The sequence below is a fragment of the Tiliqua scincoides genome, chromosome 7 (genome assembly GCF_035046505.1).
Source record: "Tiliqua scincoides isolate rTilSci1 chromosome 7, rTilSci1.hap2, whole genome shotgun sequence".
NCBI classification, from domain to species: domain Eukaryota; kingdom Metazoa; phylum Chordata; class Lepidosauria; order Squamata; family Scincidae; genus Tiliqua; species Tiliqua scincoides.
Genome location: NC_089827.1, coordinates 64,225,385 through 64,243,910, shown reverse-complemented (window position 1 = coordinate 64,243,910; position 18,526 = coordinate 64,225,385). Strand labels below are relative to the sequence as shown.

Genomic DNA, 18,526 nt, shown 5'->3' with positions numbered 1-18,526 from the left:
GATGTTTACAGTTCACACACATACCCCACTGCAGGACTAAAAAAAAAGACAAGAGAGACCTCAAAAAGTACATGAAAAGCTGTAGTGCCTCTCCTTGCCAGGAGCTTCATTGCAGGGGACTCCTCCAGCCTGAAAACTTTGTACAACTGCCACATCACATTCAATTAAGTTCTGCTTCTGTAGGTCTACTAGCCACTGCCTCCTCCATTCTATTATATATTCCAAAGAATTCTTCTATTTGAATTACACTGAAAACAACCAGGTAACGCCTTTAGAAAAATATTGAATAGATGTGTGCAATGGGCCTCTACATATATTGCAAAATGGATTTATTGCTCGTATAACTTAATAGGTACCAGCTCAGTTTATGTGACCGAGTTCTAATTTGACAGCAACATGCTTGAATTTTTCTGTTCATCTTATTTTTTCCCCTTCAGAGTTAACCCTGGTGAAATATTCAAACCAACTCTGACTTCAGTTTTTTAAAGTCTTAATATGAAATACAAAGTATGGGAATTTTTCAAAAACCCCATTCATTACACACAACGCACACATGACCCAGCAAACGAAGTAGTCAGGTCCATTTTCATTGTTCATCATATTCTTCTGAGTCGTGGTGGTGATGGTGTGACATGTTTTCACTTAATGTCAAGGAGAAAGCAGTGGGGGAAATTGGCCTGGACTCAGGAATGTGCTCCCGTCTGTATTTTTCAATGTATGGTTCAGCCACCTGCCAAACCTAGAAGCAAGCAAGAAAGGAAGGAACAGAGTCAGAAGCAAAAGAAGAAATCTGTGTGAAACCCCAACCAAATGTCCCAAGTGTCCTTAGTAGGTAATATATAAGGGCCTGGTGGAATGCACATTTAAATGGTACAAATACTATATGTATTTCTACTGTATGTATTCCCGTATACTGTATATGGGAATACAGTGCATAAGATCACCAGGAGTAAAATCTGGAGGCATGCCCAGATGGTTGTTTCTGAAAGAAGGTGGGGGAGGAGGGCAACCCAAGAGCCCCTCCTGCATGGATTCTAAAGGCCATTGAGAACAAATAGTAACATGGTTGAGGGAGGAGGAGCAACTCCATTAAGGCCCCTCCCATGGGGAGTGACTATCCAGAAAGTTCTCATATCTGGATGCAAGTGTGACTAATCTTAAGTACATGAACATGAAAAAGACAGTTATCCTTCCCCAGCTTAGCCTTTCTTCCACTTCCTTCCACTCCCTCTGTTGTCTCTCTTGGGTATCTTTTTAGATTGTGAGCCTTTTGGGACGGGGAGTCATTTCATTCCTTTTGTTATGTGAAGTGCTCTGAGAGCTTTTTCTTAAAAGCAGTATATAAATATTATAAGTAAACGAGAATTGATATCCAGCATGTGTACATTGCATCTTCTGCAATACACACCTTGTGCCTTCTGCAGTATAGTGGACCCTCTACATCCATGGGTCCTATATCCACGGATTTAACTCTCCGTGAATGCAGAGCGGTCCACATGGGTACCTCCAGAGGCTCCCTGTAATTACTTACCTGGAGCCTCCAGAGACGTCCCCTGGGTAGTGCCGGGCCAGCAACCCACTGTATTGGCTTCTACAGGTCTCAGAATGGCCCACAGGGCCTCCAGAAGCTACTTTCAGTTTTTGGAGACAACATTTGGTTTGTCTGGACGTAGCTTCCGGGGGTTTCTGTGGGCCATTCTGAGGCTCACAAAGGCCCACAGAGTTGCCTACCTGGAGCTATCTAGGACAGGCTTCCAGAGACTGCAGGTAAGTAAGACAACAGTTGGGACTCAAATATATTGAAGATGTAGATACAATATGAATGCTAGCAAGATTTATGTGTTGATCCACATGTTTTTTGTAAAACAGAACAATCGGAAAGGACTTTCTAGTTTTCCTAGTATGACTTGATGCCAAACATTTAGACCTCATGCAAATCAGTTCTGGATTCCATATGGTCTGGAACAGTGGCATAGCTATGCCATCTGGCACTCAGGGCAAAAAATCTTTTGATGTCCTCCCCTTAATCAGGCCTTCTGAGGGTTGGAGAGGCTGTGCGCGACCTCCCCGAGCCTTGGAATGCGATACAAGGCCTGGCAGTATCACTGGTCTGCAACTCTTCCAAGGTTGTCACATGCTAATACTTGGTTCACTTTACTGACTGCTCCTTGCAGCATTCAAATGTTTGAAGCTATTTTTGTGGTTTTGAACACACAGGTGCTCCAGCTGTTTTTTCCATACATTTCATGAAAACAAATTAAGTCTCCATACAAGATTTTGGGGGTGTTTTTTGTTGTGTTTTTTTTTGTAGAATTCAGTGTGTTAAGCCTTGCAAGTGAAGGGAAGAGCATTGTTATGTCCCAAACAAGTATACCAAAGGATTTGTTAGGAATCAGAGTTTCTCCAGCATCAACACTTGCCTTCCCATCCACAAGCAGCCTATGTGCTGCCTCTATGTCTGGGGCCATGAAGCGATCTTTCATCCAAGGCCTGAAAGAAGACAAATTGAACAACTCCTAAATAGGGGAGTTATAGTAGTGATGGTTAATGTTTGGCCAATGTTCTCTGAAGTTGCAGTCTCTGGGGAAGTGTTTGTTTGACATACCTGACCACAGAGCGCCCAAGGTCATAGACTTTCTCCAATGGAGTTGTCGTTCTCAGGGGGCGTAGAAACTCAATGCCCTGGCAGGCTGCAAGCAGTTCTACAGCCAACACTATGCAACAAAAACAATGACAAAAGCAACAGTGAATTCTGGGCCATTTGAAGAAATTTAGGGTGCCAGAACATGTGGTATTCTAGGGTAAGTTCACACAAGCAAATTGGCATTTTGAGAAAGTGGGTTGGTGGATCTGGGTGGAGTCTCACACGAGACATGGTTGTGTGAATGCTTTTCTGTGGGTCGAGTAATGCAAAAGGTAATATTTAAATTGAAGATCAGTGAGGAAACCCCTTAAATTTACATTGGAATTTAATATTTTCATATCCGTTTAGGAATGTGAGTGATAGGGTAAGAGTGAAATAAAAGTGAGATTATCTCTCACTTATCTCTCTGGATAGAGATGGAGATTCCTCTGAGATTCCATCTCCTCTGAAGTAAGGTAGAAGAAAACACTCTTATTTGGATTTTTAAGATGTGAACTCATTTTAGCTCCCAATCAATTTACTGAATGGATGTATTGCATAAACACTTAATCCCATGAAATTATAACTGCTTAAGAAAAATAGAATTAAAAGGTACTTTGCCACTGATTTTATTGATACTATATTGAAGGCATAGTTTTAAAAATAATTGTTTTAAAATCTAGGCAATGAACAGGTTTTCTTAAAGAGTTTTGTGGTACAACTGCAGCCCCTTATTGTACTGATCCTAAACACAACTGCATGAGTAATTTGGACAAGTAAATCCCATTTGATTCCATGAAAATGGCACCCAAGTGAATTTCCTATGGTCTGCAACCATAGTACAAGGCATTGTTATGATCCACTGTGTACAGAACTGATGTTCTGCCTGTACCTTGTTCAACATGCTCAATCACTTTGAGTGCTTTTCTTGCGGCCCATCCTCCCATGGATACGTGGTCTTCTGTAGCAGCACTGGTTGAAAGAGAATCCACAGAAGAAGGGTGGCACAAGGCTTTATTCTCAGAAACTGCAAAAGTCCAGTATAAATAAATGGTGCACTCCAAGGCAAGCATAAAGATTGAAACAAGGAACCTTGAAATCTGTTTGTCATGGTACTCTGTGCAGATCATCAACATACTGGAACAGCAAAATGTAGCATTTATATAGCACTAGTGTTCAAACAACTTGGAAAAGCGTTCACTGCTGGGGGAGGGATAAACAGGAGGGTTGTGGCCTTAATATCTGGGTTGGTCTGAAGTATCTGATTGGTCACTCTTGGAAAACCGATGTTGAAATGGATGGATCCTGGGACTGATTCAGCAGGGCTCTTCATAAGTTTATATGATTCTAACGTTTCCATTATCTCAGCAAAAGTGACAACAACCTGAGAAGTAGGTCAGTATCTTCCCCTTATTGCATATCAGGGAGAGGCTGAGTTGAACAGTGACTTGCCTAATAGCCCAAGCCTGTGCATGTCTACTCAGAAGTCCCACTGAGTTCAATGGTAAGCATATATAAGTTTGCAGTTTAGGACCACCTAGTGGGTTCATTGGCAGGAGTGAGATTTAACTAGGCACTTCCTTAATTCTCCCATAGCACTACACTAATTTTCTTAAGCAAAGAAGAAATTGTTGTTACGGTATATATAGGGAACAGTGTGACCCAGCGGTGTCCAAAGTCGTGACAGCTGTCCGACGAAAACGCTTTCCCTGTTCAGACTCCAGATTTTTGTTCCACCTCCACGCGGCTTCTCTACTGGGTAAATCTGGGCACCAGGATGCTCTGGGCAGTTGCATCTGTTGCCCAGAGTCCCAGAAGGCTGCACAATAGGACATCTGGGCAGATGCAACTGCCCAGAACATTGTGGTGCCCGGATCTACCCAACAGGGGAGCAGCACAGAGGCTGAACGAAAGGGTCCACTCACCAGGCAGATGGATCTGTCTGAACCCTGGATCCAGCCCCTGGGCCAGGGTTTGAGCAGCCCTGGTGTAACCTATACACATGACACTTTTTAAAAAAGCTATATATTAGCTTACAGTTAAGGATCTGAGTACAAAGATTTATGAGCCTAAGATAATAATTACTCAAGTTTCTTTTGCTAATGCAAGACTAGATGCGTGAGACAGTGTTAGAAATAGCTGTCACTTTAAAAAAAATCAAGAATATCTTGTGCATTCAGAACAAAAGCTTTTGATAACAATTTGATTTTCTTACACAAAGTTCTACCCCACACATGCGAGAAGGAAAAAATAATTCTCTTGTGAATAGTAAATGGTCACAGCAAGCAGAAGAAATTATTGGATCCTGGTCTTGTAAGTACAAAGTGAGAATTAGACAGCCCAAGGTACTTATAGCCAAACTTGACATTAAACCACAGCAACCATCATAGGTGCATTTATACATACATGCACGTGTACAGAGAGGTAATATTTAAATGATGGAAATTGGAATGAAAGAATTATATTCTCTGTTCTAATCAGACTCTTGGACGACGGGATCAGTTCATATTTCAAAATCACTCAGTCTGAAGGCCCCTTTGGCCTCTGTGTACTCACCCAGGGAGGCTGCTGTGCAGTGTGCAATCATAAACCCAGAGTTCAAACCTCCTTCTGTGACCAAGAAGGGTGGCAACTCACTGAGCGATGGGTTGCAGAGTCGCTCAATTCTCCTCTCACTAATCGCAGCAAGTTCATGGACCCCAATTGCAAGATAGTCCAGAGCCTACAAGACAACCGCTTTGTGATTTAGGATTTTTTTTTCAAGTCCTTCAACTTTAAAGGTTAAAATAATTGGGAAGAAAGTATTAACTACCTTGGCCGGGTATTCACCGTGGAAATTTCCGCCAGAAATGGTTTCTTTCCTTTCAGAAAACACCATCTTTCAAGGCAAGTTAAGCCTTCAACATGACTGAGAGGGGTTTAGAAAGGGAGTCTGAGGTCCAAGCCAGACTTAGGAAGAACTGGCGCATAAATGCATTGGGGAGTTACAGTCCAATCCTATCCATACGTTCTTGGGAGTAAGCCCCATTGACGCTAATGGGACTTACTTCTGAGTACACATGCATAGGATTGGGCTGTTACACTTCTCACATTACAGCTTAAATATGTAGGAGCACTGCTTTGAGTAGCTCTTCTGTCTCAAAATATCTTGCTGCAGTTACAGCAATGTGATCTATATGGAGCTGCAGTTTCACCTGTGCTGGTTATCAGTGTGTTTTCAAGCCCGATTCAAGGTGCCGATGGTTACCTTAAGGTCCTGCATGGTTTGAGATCTTGATACCTGAAATACCATCTCCTTCCCTTTATATTTACCATGGAATTCGGTCATCTTCTGAACTCTGGCTCTCAGTGATCGGTGGAGTCAAAAGGCAAGGCTTTCTTACAGCAACACCCAAACTGTGGAATTCTCTCCCCTGGAAAACCTGAATGGCCAGACATTGGGTTCTTTTAGGAGTTTCATTAAGATCCATTTATTCTAGCAGGCTTTTGATGTAGAATTTGCTGTTACTGTTTTTAGCTTTCAGCCTTGATCCTGTTTGTCTCTTTACTGCAGTGCAGTGTGCTTTTGTGTTAAACTGTTTTATCTATTGTAAAATAGCCAGCAGAGACTTGAGAAGCCCATTGCGGAGGGGGCAAAAGTTCCCTTCCCCCGAGGAGACTTCCGGCGGCTTCTTGGTGCCCGCTGCAAACAGCTGTAGCCATTTTGGTGTCGCTGCTACAGTGGGCACTGGGAAGCTCAGGATTGGGCTGTTAGTTCTCAAATGTTTTGGGGGCCTGCATTCATTGGATCGGTACCATTCTGGTGGCATTGCTTTCCTCTCGGCCTGCCCTTCAAAGTAGACAATGGCATGTTCACTTACACATAAACATTGGGCTCAATACATTTTCCTAGTCAGCTATCAGCTCGTCAGTTTCAGTTTCATGACCCCCATTAACAATCAGATTGATACCCACGTGGATATTGACCCACAGTTTGGGAAACATTGAACTAAGCTGTTGAAGGGGAGTTGGAAGGAAAACATGCATTTTTCGGGAAACCAGACTCATAAAAAATAAATAAAAAGGATACAGGATTGTCTGTTGCACTGTTAATTTCTGTTGTGATTATGTCTTTTACAAAAGCGATGGTGTCATTTACAACGCCATGGACCTATAAGAAATGACAGGCATTAACCACATTGATTTAAAACAGAGACAATTTGATTTTGCAGGGATCCCAAGCAGATTATACCTTCTCACATCACATACGTGCAGTATATAAGGAGTCAACAGAGACTTTGACTTTCTGCAATTTCTGCAATTTGGGAATGTCAGATTTCCTATACTGTTAAAATATTCACTATCATTATCAATTTAACTGTAAGATGAAAAAATAATTGTGTATAGATTTTGCCTGCCTCACCTCATCCTGCCTCACCTCAATATGGCTCAAAACCTATGACATATTAGTCAATGTTAGTTAAGATGCCACAAGACTCTACGGATTGTCTCCTAAGAAAGTCATGATTATGCACCATTGACCTCAGTGAGACAAGTTAGTGGTGACTAACTTAAGTCTCATTAATTTCAATGGGACTTAGTCATGACTTTGTTAAAGTACCCTTTGTTGCTTAAAAAATTACTATGTGTGATATTATGCACAGAAAAAAACCAAAACTATTTGTACAGCCTCATTCTATTAGTGATTCAAACTGAATCAATGCCTTTAATTTTCCAACCTTGCACTGTCATTGGTGCTTCCACACTAGAGCCCTTTCCCCTGCTGAGGCATTGGTTTTCCACAATTAGCTGCAAGAAAACCAAACAGAGATTCCCCACAGCATTGAATAAATCACCACATTAACTAGCATGGCCTTTCTTCACAGCCATAGTCCTTCTGTAATGTCTGCAGAGGTTTCATTCAGCAAATCCTCAGGCAACCTCAATTATTTGCAGGTTCAACCTGCTGAATTGCTTTGTGTTGATTCCAGCTGAAAGATTAGTAATTGCATCATGTCTGTTTCTGAAGGGTGTCAGTAAAGACTGTAATCACTGATTCCTTTCTTTCCTCTTTTTTTTTATTACCAAAACAGAACTATTTCACTCAAAAGAAATAATAAGAGTAAATTAGTGATTAAAGTTACCTGACACAATGCTAATTCAGGAGCTGTTCATCATTTATTCACTATCCCCCAGCTGGAATCAGCATGAAACAATAAAATGGGCTGAACCTTCAAAGAAGTATTTCATTTAAAGTTACAGGAGTCCTTAAAACCTTAATAGCACTTTGTCCACACTGGATAAGTGGATGTTTTTTATTATTAAAAGATGAAAAATCACCACAAATCAGCTCTAGAAAAAAAAAAAACATGAGATGGGAATAAGAAAAAAAAATACTAGATTGTAATGATTTCACAGTTACATCATTTGGGTGGTTGTACAGAAGTGAGTGAAAAAGGATGGAATAGTGTGGAAATGACCATTGTACAACAGAGGTTTTCTAATTTCAGCCACAGACTGAAACAAAGCTCACTCACAGAGCTGAATTCATTTTTGCTAGTGGAAATTATAGTGGATGATATTCAGCTTTTATAAAATGGCACATGAACAAACTGGCATGTTGATATGGGTTGCAGACCTGGACTGAACTCAACACTTGATGAACAAAAGAGGCTCAACTGCCTTACCGTGCTACTCACAGTACTTTATCTGCAACACTACTTAGTCATGCTGTTGAGTAGTTAGCTGGGTACACTGTCAACTGTTTTGACGCATGCCAGCCTCAAACACTTTAACATGTCATGTTTGGTCGTATAACAATCACCGTTACTGAAGTGGGTATCAGATTCTTTAACATTGCAGCCGCACATGTACAAAGGAGTTTACAATCAGCTTTACCTGTGGGCAGCAGCGCAATGTATATGCATCTTGTACTCTGTCACAAAATCTATGAGATTCTGCAAAACACAACAAAACAAAGGCTTATTTTGAACCAGCACGTTTAAAACAGGTCAAAGATGAAATTTGCATATTATCAGACACAGGCTGCCTCCCTGCTCAGAATAAAGTTTAGAACTTATGCTGTGCTTTCCTTAATGTATTCTAATTGCCAATTAATGTGTTCCATATGTTTAATGTATTCTAATCTCTCTCGATATTCTGCCTTTTGCCAGGTGGCCTCAAGGCGGCTTGCAATAATAAAATAGTAAGAAAAAAAATACAAAAGAAAAAGTCAAAAGTTCAATAATGCTGGAAAACAGTAAGACAAAACAGCAGAGTTCAACTGATAAAAAAGAAAATCAGGATCTAAAAGAAAGCACAGTTGTTAAAATGATCCCCATACCATTAAAACTGACTTTTTTAAAAGCAAGAAATAAGGAGCAATAGAGCACAAAGGAGGTGAGAGCAGGGTGACCAGACAGACGTCCTCTTCTCCCAGGACATGTTCTCTTTTTTAGTTTTGTGTCCTGGAAAAGAACTTAAATGTCCTCCTTTTCCCTATGAGCGGCCCCTGTAGGCAGCACAGAGCCTTCTTGGAATTAATAAATTCTATGTAATAAATTAAATGTAACATAGTTTAAAATTTAATAATAAGTGATATTAACCACATGAAGTCAATTAGCCACATAAGCAATTAAGCACATGAAGTCAACATACAAGTGTTTTTTAGGTTTTATTTTGTCATGTCCTACATTTTTTATTGGATGTCCTATATTTTGGGGTGCCTAATCCTCTTTAGTGGTTAAGACATCTGGTCATCTTCGGTGAGAGCGAAGACAATGGGCTTTCGGATAACTGAACCAAGATCTCTGGTTTCTGAGCCTTCAGCAAACAATGTCCAAGGCTTAAAAAATTAAGGACTAGAAACAGTATTTCTTTTAAACAGTAATCATATCTGAGACTCTGAGGAAGTCTTTAGCTACTCTGTGCCAAGGAGATACACCAAAGATACACAAAGAGTGCATTCCCTCTCCACCACTACAGCTATTCACCTGCTATTTCAGAAGGATGATGGTCAGAGTCTAAAAGTGACCTGAATCGAAATGCCACTTCAATCTGCCCACGATGTGCTCGCAACGCATGAATATCTGTTTGAAAACAAGACAAAGAGTTATAGCCAAATGCTTAATTTTTCCTCCCTTTGAACTAAGGGTAGAAATACACTTAGTTCACAGACACACCTTCTTGCTGATCATTTTTTTAAACAAGCTTGAGATATGTGGAATATAAAGCAGGAAACAACCATTTTGATTCAAACATCAATTTCAATCCTTAAAAACGTGGCATTTATGGCAAGTGTGGTTTCCTTTTTGCTCAACAGATGTGGTCCAAATGACACATGCTGATGTTCACCACTTGCCATTTGAACTGCAGAAGAGCACAATACTTAAAGTTCCATTCTGCATGTATGTGTCAGATATGTCTAAATAGGCCTTGGTACAGCGATCAGTAGGACATCATAAATCAAAGGTGGGAAGTGAAAAGTTTAGAAAGGAAACCCAGTGTCTAAGCTCAAGTGGTCTTAGAACATTCAGTACCAACCAGTGTCAAAAGCTCTCGTCGTGCCCTTCAGAACTTCAAGTGTGAGTGCAGCCACTATGTCTGCTTGCCTAGCAATCGCACTGGCCCTTTCAACTGCTTCACATCCGAGAGAGGTGATCATTTGTGTCCCATTGATAAGAGCCAGACCCTTCAAAGAAACAACAAGCATTCAGCACCTCTGTATAAAGGCACATGGGCCAACACTTGTCGCAGACCATATGTTCTATGGAATCCCATATTTCGTTCTTATTCCCCTCTTTTTAAATTTTTATTTTTAAACCAAACCTGATGCAGACCGGGACAGGTTGCAGCTGAGTGGAAGAAGGGCACAAGAAGACAGGCTGCTTTTCCCCAGATCCTTCCCCAGCAGCAAAAAAATCACCAGTATGCATCCATCAAAAATATTGGAACATCTTTCATTCAGCTGTGTAAGCAAACCCCACACTATCCACAGAAAGACTAAGGTCCAGAGCCAGTGGCATCCAACACGAGAGCGATCAGATAGATTTGTACGAATTGAGCAATATGCTAGCTTTTTGTCACATGACAGATGTGCTAGGAGTACACCAAACCTTTGAAACAGATTCACTAAAACAATGACAACACAGCTCTCACATTATTTGGCAACATGACACATATTCTGGGTTAGTGCTGAGAAGAGAAAACAAATACAAACTGTAGTACCTCCTTTGGCTTCAGGGTAATTGGTTTTAGTCCATGAGCTTCCAGCACCTGCCAGGTGGTATAAAAATGTTTATTGTATACACCAAATATATTATGAGCATGCATTGAATGATATAAAGGCTCCCTTTGAATGATCCCATCATGCCACATAACTAGCAACTACTGGGTCAGTGCTGAGAGTAGTATGGATTTTATTACTTCCTTTGGCTTCAAGGTTTCAGTAAATGAGCATCCATAAATCCAGGGCTTTAGATCACATAGAGGAAACCTCCCAGAATTTAGCATTGCCTTCTACAGACAAGCACTGAATTCTGGGAGGGATATCCAGGATGTGTGGTCCTAGCCAGCACATCCCTGTCTCTCCCCTCCACATATTCAATGAATGCAGGATGGTAAACCTAACTAGGGCTAGGGTGTGGAATCAGTCCTACAGCATAAAGTCCAAAATCAATGTAAAGCAAGAACTTCAGCTAAATGTCACTCAAAAGAAAGAAAAAGCAATAAACCAGTGGCGTCACTAGGGGAGTGCAGGCTGCATTGCGTGACGCACGCAAGGGGGATGACACCACTACTAGCCAAAAAATTTTCAGGTCTTGGTAATTTCCAAATAATACCATCATATATCATTTGATGTGTAATTTCATGCAGAATGCAACAAAACAAACCTCGTTGAAATATATCAAAAGTTATAGCCAAAAGCCAGCGGGGGTGGGATAATGGTGCATCATCATGGGCACCGCTTGGGGTGTTGTCCTACCACTGCATGGGAGGAAATCCATCATGGGGATGATATGCTGGCGTCCTGCACCAGGTGATGCAAACCCTAGTGATGCCACTGATAACTCCTGGCCTTGCGAGGTGCTCTGCCACAAGGCAGTGGACAAATTTTCTTCCACCTGTTGCTGCTCTCTCTCTCTCCCACTCTCTCTTTTATAGCTATTAAAGGCAGAAGAATCTTGAATCCACTGCACAGGCCAGCATGAATTATCCCTCTCCCCTTCCACCCACCCAGCCCCAATTCTCCTTACAGTTCCTGCACGGTTCAATCATAGGAAACCTAAAGGGATCCGCAGAGCATCCCATGTCTCATCTTACATATTTTGCATCAGCCCATCCGCTCTTTGGGGACCACATCTTCCCTTCTCCTATGAGCCCCAGTGCAAGATGGGAAAGAGGGGCTAAGTCTCCACTGGCTCCAACAGTTCCTTGCTCAGGAATATAGGGCAGGCAGGATGCTAATGGGGAGAAGAAGAAAAAACACCATAGTTTAAAATTCATACATACTATAATTTGCTCTGCGTCTGCCAAGCTTCAGCAGAGAGCTTATTATTTCCAGTGACCAAAAGGAGGAATGCCTTATGCCAGCCTCTCTGTGCCTTTTTGTCACCTCCTCTTCCATCAATAAGTATTGATGATTAGCACTCCAAGATTCCCCAATTGCTTAGTGCAGAAGCTTCCAGCCTTTTCAGAATGAGGATTCACTTTTAAACCCAAATTACAACATGGAATTCACTTTTCATCTTTTAACCCTATATGCCCTCTCTTTTGGATGACTAGACACCAAGGTTCCTGTATGTTTAATACTTGGAAATAAGAGGGAATTTGGGGGGAATGCAACTTCTCATGCAGAGGAAAGAAAAGCTGAATTCTGAATTCTGTTTTTTTTTCTGCAAAAGTATGAAATATACACAAGCCCTGGTATCCTCTTTTGTATTTTTGTTATTCCTTTTTATTTTCAACTTTTCTGTCTCTCTGTCCTTTACAAAGAACCCAAACAAAACAAAAAGAAAGTACTGGTGTGACCCATATTTAGTAGAGGCATGATCCAGTTGCATGTTCTCAGCTTCATAGTATATAATTGCTGATGAGCAATGACAATTCAATTTCCCACTAAGTCAGGTGTGGGCAAACTTTCAACTTTAGGGATCCTGGACCTTTAACAATTGTGTAGGAGCAAGGTACAGCTTGTCATCTGTGAGATGACACTAAGTCAACCTCACCAGCTGAAAACTGTAGCTTGGGAAAAGCCGATGCTTCTGCGAAAGTGTACATTGGGAAAGAGACTCCCTGTTTTGGCAACTCACATCCTTTTTAGAGATGGGAAGGAAAGTGAAGCAAGCTGCAAATCATCTCCTCCTTTAAAATTGCAGGTACAATTTAAATGAAATAGTCCTCAGTTGGCTCCCCTACCACTCTCTTGGCAAGTGCTTTGCCCAGAGAGAAGGGCCATGCAGCTGGTCACATTGTGAATGGCTTCCTCCAAAATAGTGGTCAGCCATGCAACCTGCATGCATCCCCTCCTCCTGGCAAAGCACTTAGGATGGGGATCTCCACTATAAAGTAGCAGTGACCATTTAAAGGAGGCAATACGCCACGTGATCCATATTGCAATCCCTTTTCTCAGTATAGCCCTTGCCACAAGAGGTGGCAGAATTCAACTTGCTATTTTTTGGCACACAAAACGGTTCCTCACAAAGGGTGGCAGTTTCATCTTTCTCAAAAAGGAAGGGACTGAAGGCAGAACACTGTGAAAATGGAGCAGACTCTGGAGATCATCCTACCATTAAATGCTTCGATTACTTGCTGAAGGGTTTCTAGTGAAATTCCACTGTATCCTTTAGCGAGTACATTGATCCTTAGAGCTAAAAGCATCCGAGATCTCTCTGGGATCAAAGGCTTCCCAACACCTGCAATGATAAACAACCATCTCAAGGTTATCACTATTATACAAATGTGGAAGAACCAAATTAAGGGCCCAACCCTAACTTGCACTGGAACAGGCAAACCATCTGGCCTGTGCTGAATCCAGGTAGGTACAGGCTGGGGCGGAACTCTGGGATTTTTGTCCCCTTACCCTGTGTCACACACTAGCCTGCCCTATGGGGCTACTTGGATCTGCACCCACAATTTTGTGGGCACAAATCCAAGTGGCCTGTGTAACGTTGGTTGGGCTGGAGCCAGGGGTTAGGATCCAGCCTGCGCTGCTGTGGCCGGTCCCCCTCCCTCCTGGGCAGATCCACCTCAAGGGCCATGCTCTCCCAGCCTAAAAACCCCTTTCTCCTTCCATTTCGCCCTGCCACTCCCTTCTTCAAGCTCTCTGTGCCAGTCTGCCTGGGCCGGCACAAATGTACCTTCTCCGGGAGCAGGTTCAGCACTGCTAGGCCAGAGCATATCCTTGCACTAGCCTAGCCTGCTGCTGAGTAGCCATGAGCATGCTTTATAGAACATTCATGACACTTTGGAGCCAGTGCAAGTCTGTCGGGGGGGGGGGGGGTTGGATCGCTCTGTAAATGTAACATTTTCTTACCTGCAGAATGTGACCGAACTAAATTCACTTGAAGCTCCCTTGGAAAGAAAACAACACATCATCATTAGATTTAAAAAACCCTTAAACTGTATTTCCAAAATACCTGACAACTACAGTAAAAGCTAAAGAAATAAATTTTGCCCTAGGGGGGGAAAAATCTGATGGAGGAGAACACTAGGGCTGCAATGTTATACAGACTTATCTGGGAGTAAGTCCCATTGAATTCAGTAGGACTTACTTCTGAGTATACATGAATAGGATTGCACTGTAGAACTTGTTTGAATACATTTTCTATACACATTTTACAAACTTGAAAAAGAAGCACAGGATACATACTGTAGCTTACTGTTGGGAATAACGGTTCGTGCAAATTTTCCAAAGCCTGTTGTGATTCCATAGACAACTGAAAGAAGCAGAATAAAGCCAAAATGTTACTTCAATAAAAATAGAGGAGCTGAACTTCCACTATTGTGCATGTGTATACTATATACGTGAATGAGACAGAACTTCCAGCTGCCACCCCCCCCTCTCATTTTTAAAAAATCAAAATGTTAATGGTTACCTCTCCGCTCTTTTACAATGCTTTCAATGACCTCTCTGGATTTTCTGACTTTTGTTTCGGCATCAGCGGTAAGCTGAAAAAGACCATTGTCCATATTTATTCCTCTGTGCTGATAACTGCTGCAGGGAAGGGTTAGGGAGCAGTTAGAGTTAAAAAAAAAATTCCCAAATTCTCACCTTGATCTTGTAGAGCCCCTTTCCTAAATTGACCAAATCCTCTGTTGTCAAGCTGTTTCCATCTAAATAAATATACTGTACAAAAGAACAGCGTTAAAGCATTGTGCGAGTTCTTGCACACGGAAAAGCGCAAGAGCTACTTAAAAACCTGCAAACTATTGCACAGCATGAACTGTGTAAGCACAGGCAGAGCAGCAGTGGTGTGGCTAGAGGGGGTGCAAAGCACTAAGTTTTGCAGGGAGCCTCACCATGGCGTGCAGGAAGCCCCTCCTTCTCCCCTTCAGAGCCATTTCAGGCCCTGAGAGCAAATCAGAGAGCAAAACATTGCCTGGAATGGCTCCAAAAGAGGGAGGAGGGGCCACTTGCACGCTGAGGTGGGGCTCCCTGCAAAATTTAGTGCTTTGCACCCCCTCTAGCTACGCCACTGCAGAGCAGCGCTAATGGCTATTTCTCTTCCACTCACTGAATCCAGAACAATAATTGTAACCAGATTCAATATGTGGAAACAGCAGTGCCATCTCTGCACAGTCAGTGACATTGAATTGTTTGCTCTTCTGTAACAGAATAACAGAACTATCCTAGTGAAATGCTGAATTCCAGCATTTGAAATTCAAGGGCGCACGGCACTGCAGGACCATTCAAGTAAGACACCGAGAATTTTTTCTCCACTACTATTTCATAGAATCGGTGATCCATACCTGTTCTGGTTCTCGATATTTACTATATCTGAAACAACATATAGGAAAAACATACTGCCAGCTGACTTCTACTTGTTTCAGCAGTTTGGAGTGTGGAATAGACGTAGAGTGTGGAATAGAGCTCAACCAAATGCTCTCAACTTTGCAATATATACCAATGAATTTTGATAAGGATACAAATAAACCCCTTCTGGCTGTGATGGAATGAAGTCCGGAGACATGACATCTCCTTCTATCACTGGAAGAAAAAGAGACAAACATCGGTTCACTTTCTGCTCTTCAGTTGCCCAAGTAGTTTTCTGCATCAGCTGTCACTTAAAAGGACAAAAGTCTTGCAGTCAGAATTAGAATAGATTTTGTTAAGCTGTCGAAACCCCCTTCCCACCAAATCCTCTTTATTTCCCCCGTGTCTGCACTTCTCACTGTTTTTTCATAGCAATTGCAAGAGGTAAAAGAACATTTCTAGCAGCCCTGAATGTTGCCAATTATTACATATACGTACCATCAATGTACATGGTACAGCCAAAATGCAAGTCATTTCTTCAGGGATCTTAACAATTACACAGTTAAGAACGGTAGGGGGAGAAGGGGCCAGATTATTTATCATATTTTTATACTGCCTTTCTTCCAAGGAGTCAAGGGTGGTGTACGTAGTTCCTTCCCTGCTTTTGTCCTCACAACAACCCTGTGAGGTAGGTTAGGCTGAGAGAGAGTGTGACTGGTCCAAGGTCACCCAAGGAAGCTTCATGGGTGAGTGGGAATTTGAACCTGGATCTTCTGGTATAAGTCCAATGCCAGAAGCAGAAGCATTTTCTGGTACTTAGACTTTGTTGCAACTGAAGGGACACAAAGGTAAGTGCGACTTATAGCACAATCCTATGCGTGTTCCAGAAGTAAATCCCAGGGAATTCAATAGAACATACCCCCAGCCTGAGGGCCCAATACTATCAAGTTTTCCAGTGCTGGTGCAGCCATGCCAATGGAGCATGTACTGCATCCTGTGGTGGGGAGGCAATCACAGAGGCCTCCTCAAGGTATGGGAACATTTGTTCCCTTACCCTGGGGCTGCACTGGTGCTGGAAAGTTGGATAGGATTGGGCCCTTAGGTAGCAGTACATAGTCAGTTTAACCCATTTTTGCCCACATATGTACACATTTGATCCCTGTTGCGTATATGCAATGTTGGGCAAAAACGGTTTAAATCCAATGAATAATCACAATACAATTATTGTGACTTTTCCTTGCAGTCTAAAAACAGGGAAAATGCAAAAGTAACAAGAGTTGTGGCATCTGAAAATCTAACAAATGTATTGATGCATAAGCTTATCCTTCAACAAATGTGTTGGTCTTTAAGGTACCACAATCTTCTTTGCTATTTTGGTTACAAGAACCAACTGGAAGTTTTTACTGTGGCAAGCACAGAACACTGTTCTTAGCATTCCTTGTGAAACCATCTTTAAAATGTTGTAATTTTAGAAACGAGTATGGCTGAAATACTGACTGCATAAGCACAAGCCAGTCACGAATAGGGAAGCTTCCCTAATTACAAGATCAAGAGGTTTCCAAGCATTTCCTGCCATGTGGAGGTAGTATGCTTTGTTCCTTGTTCACTTCTCCTTAAAACATGCAAATGCTGCAACATTTACATTGGTGGTTGGCAGCTTACTTACCCACTTCCACAAACTCGTTGTCCTCAAGAGCAACCTCCAAAGTGTCATCGTGATCCAGCAGTCCGAGGCCTTTGCAACGCCGGACATAGAATTTAACTTCTTCCACAGAAGCAAATCCTCCATTATCAGGCTTGTTTTTCATGTAGCGCCTCACAGCTTCCTTGCCGAGCCATCTCACGGTGTTTGCGCCTGTTTGGCAGGGCACGGCAAGCCATTCCCCACGGACATGTACTGTGTACCTTGGCATACTGGTGGTCTGCCTAGGGATTTCTCTGCACTGTGCAGTGTTTGAATGAGAACTGACTGTGTATGCATTCAGAATCCCCAATCAGGAAAGACCAAAAGGCCACCCACCCACCTTGAGGCTCCCTATTGTGTATTTAACCAAGTATCAACTCAAACACACACACACACACACACACACACACACACACACACACACACAGAGATGACACACCTCTACCAATTAGGATGTAATGGGCAAACAAGAACGTAAAATGTAAAACTTGACAGGGCCAACTTTTTAGTGCTAGAAAGATGGCAATCCTTTTTTATTCTGTTTCAAAGCATTAAAGCAGAGGTTCCCAAACTATGGGTCCATGGCCCACCAGTGTGCCACAACCCAATTTTGTTAAGTCATGAAACTGACAAGGCAGGTTAAGCCATATGCAAAAGGGTTAAACAACCTGCTACGGTTCGGGGGTGGGGTGTGGGGTGGAGCATTGCTGCCCAATCACCATTATAGCCACAGAGGCTGGAGCAGATGATAAAATGAAACTTTTTGTTGGTGGGTCCCCGATGCTAAAGAGCTTGGGAACCACTGCATTAAAGTGTTTGAAAGGAGCAGACTTGGTGGCAATCATTCAGCTCCAGTAATTGTTGGTACGCCATGCATGATGCACTTTCGAGGGAAAAAATTAAAACCCTTTATATTGACATCTTCATCTAAAATCTTTTTGGGAAGATTCATTTTGGTTAAGGAATCTGTGCAAGAGATTGTCTTCACAATCTTCTGAGGGAGAGAAATCAATGACCACTTGCAACTTTCTTTTTAACAATGTCAACGTTGTTTTCTCTCTTCCCCCTCCCCTGCTTTTTTCTTCCGTACTATTTAAAAGTGTAGCAGAATGAGGTGGTTGAAGAGTCATAACCAGCTTTCTTTGCTGGCAGGGCAGCCCAGTAGTGTCAGTAGGGTTTGCATCACCTGGAACAGGAGGCCAGCATATCACCCCATGATGGACCTCCTCCCATGGTTGGCAACCTTCAGTCTCGAAAGACGATGGTA

At 42.2% G+C, this 18,526-nt stretch overlaps 1 protein-coding gene across 1 annotated transcript; it reads right to left on the bottom strand.

Annotated features, from left to right (window-relative positions):
* Positions 1–394: 394 nt before the first annotated feature.
* HAL (histidine ammonia-lyase) lies at positions 395–17,488 on the bottom strand. The gene is made up of 20 exons (XM_066633519.1): positions 17,242–17,488; positions 15,749–15,809; positions 15,572–15,599; positions 14,874–14,948; positions 14,698–14,770; positions 14,472–14,538; positions 14,136–14,173; positions 13,390–13,515; positions 11,924–12,063; positions 10,829–10,876; positions 10,145–10,292; positions 9,595–9,690; positions 8,501–8,559; positions 6,693–6,773; positions 5,436–5,501; positions 5,180–5,345; positions 3,516–3,650; positions 2,606–2,714; positions 2,421–2,490; positions 395–739 (listed from the first exon to the last, which is right to left on the bottom strand). Exons 1-20 carry the CDS (start codon positions 17,486–17,488, stop codon positions 587–589), a joined length of 1,986 nt encoding a protein of 661 aa, XP_066489616.1. The 3' UTR covers positions 395–586.
* Between the last annotated feature and the right edge of the window lie 1,038 nt (positions 17,489–18,526).

Bases quoted from the DNA above. Each gene is read 5' to 3' on its own strand.
- HAL (XM_066633519.1), bottom strand. From the start codon at position 17,488: ATGCCAAGGTACACAGTACATGTCCGTGGGGAATGGCTTGCCGTGCCC. The intron at 13,516-14,135 runs GTAAGAAAATGT...TTATCATTGCAG, and splicing joins AGTTCGGTCACATTCTGCAG to GTGTTGGGAAGCCTTTGATC. The intron at 10,293-10,828 runs GTACTACAGTTT...GTTTCTTTGAAG, and splicing joins TTACCCTGAAGCCAAAGGAG to GGTCTGGCTCTTATCAATGG.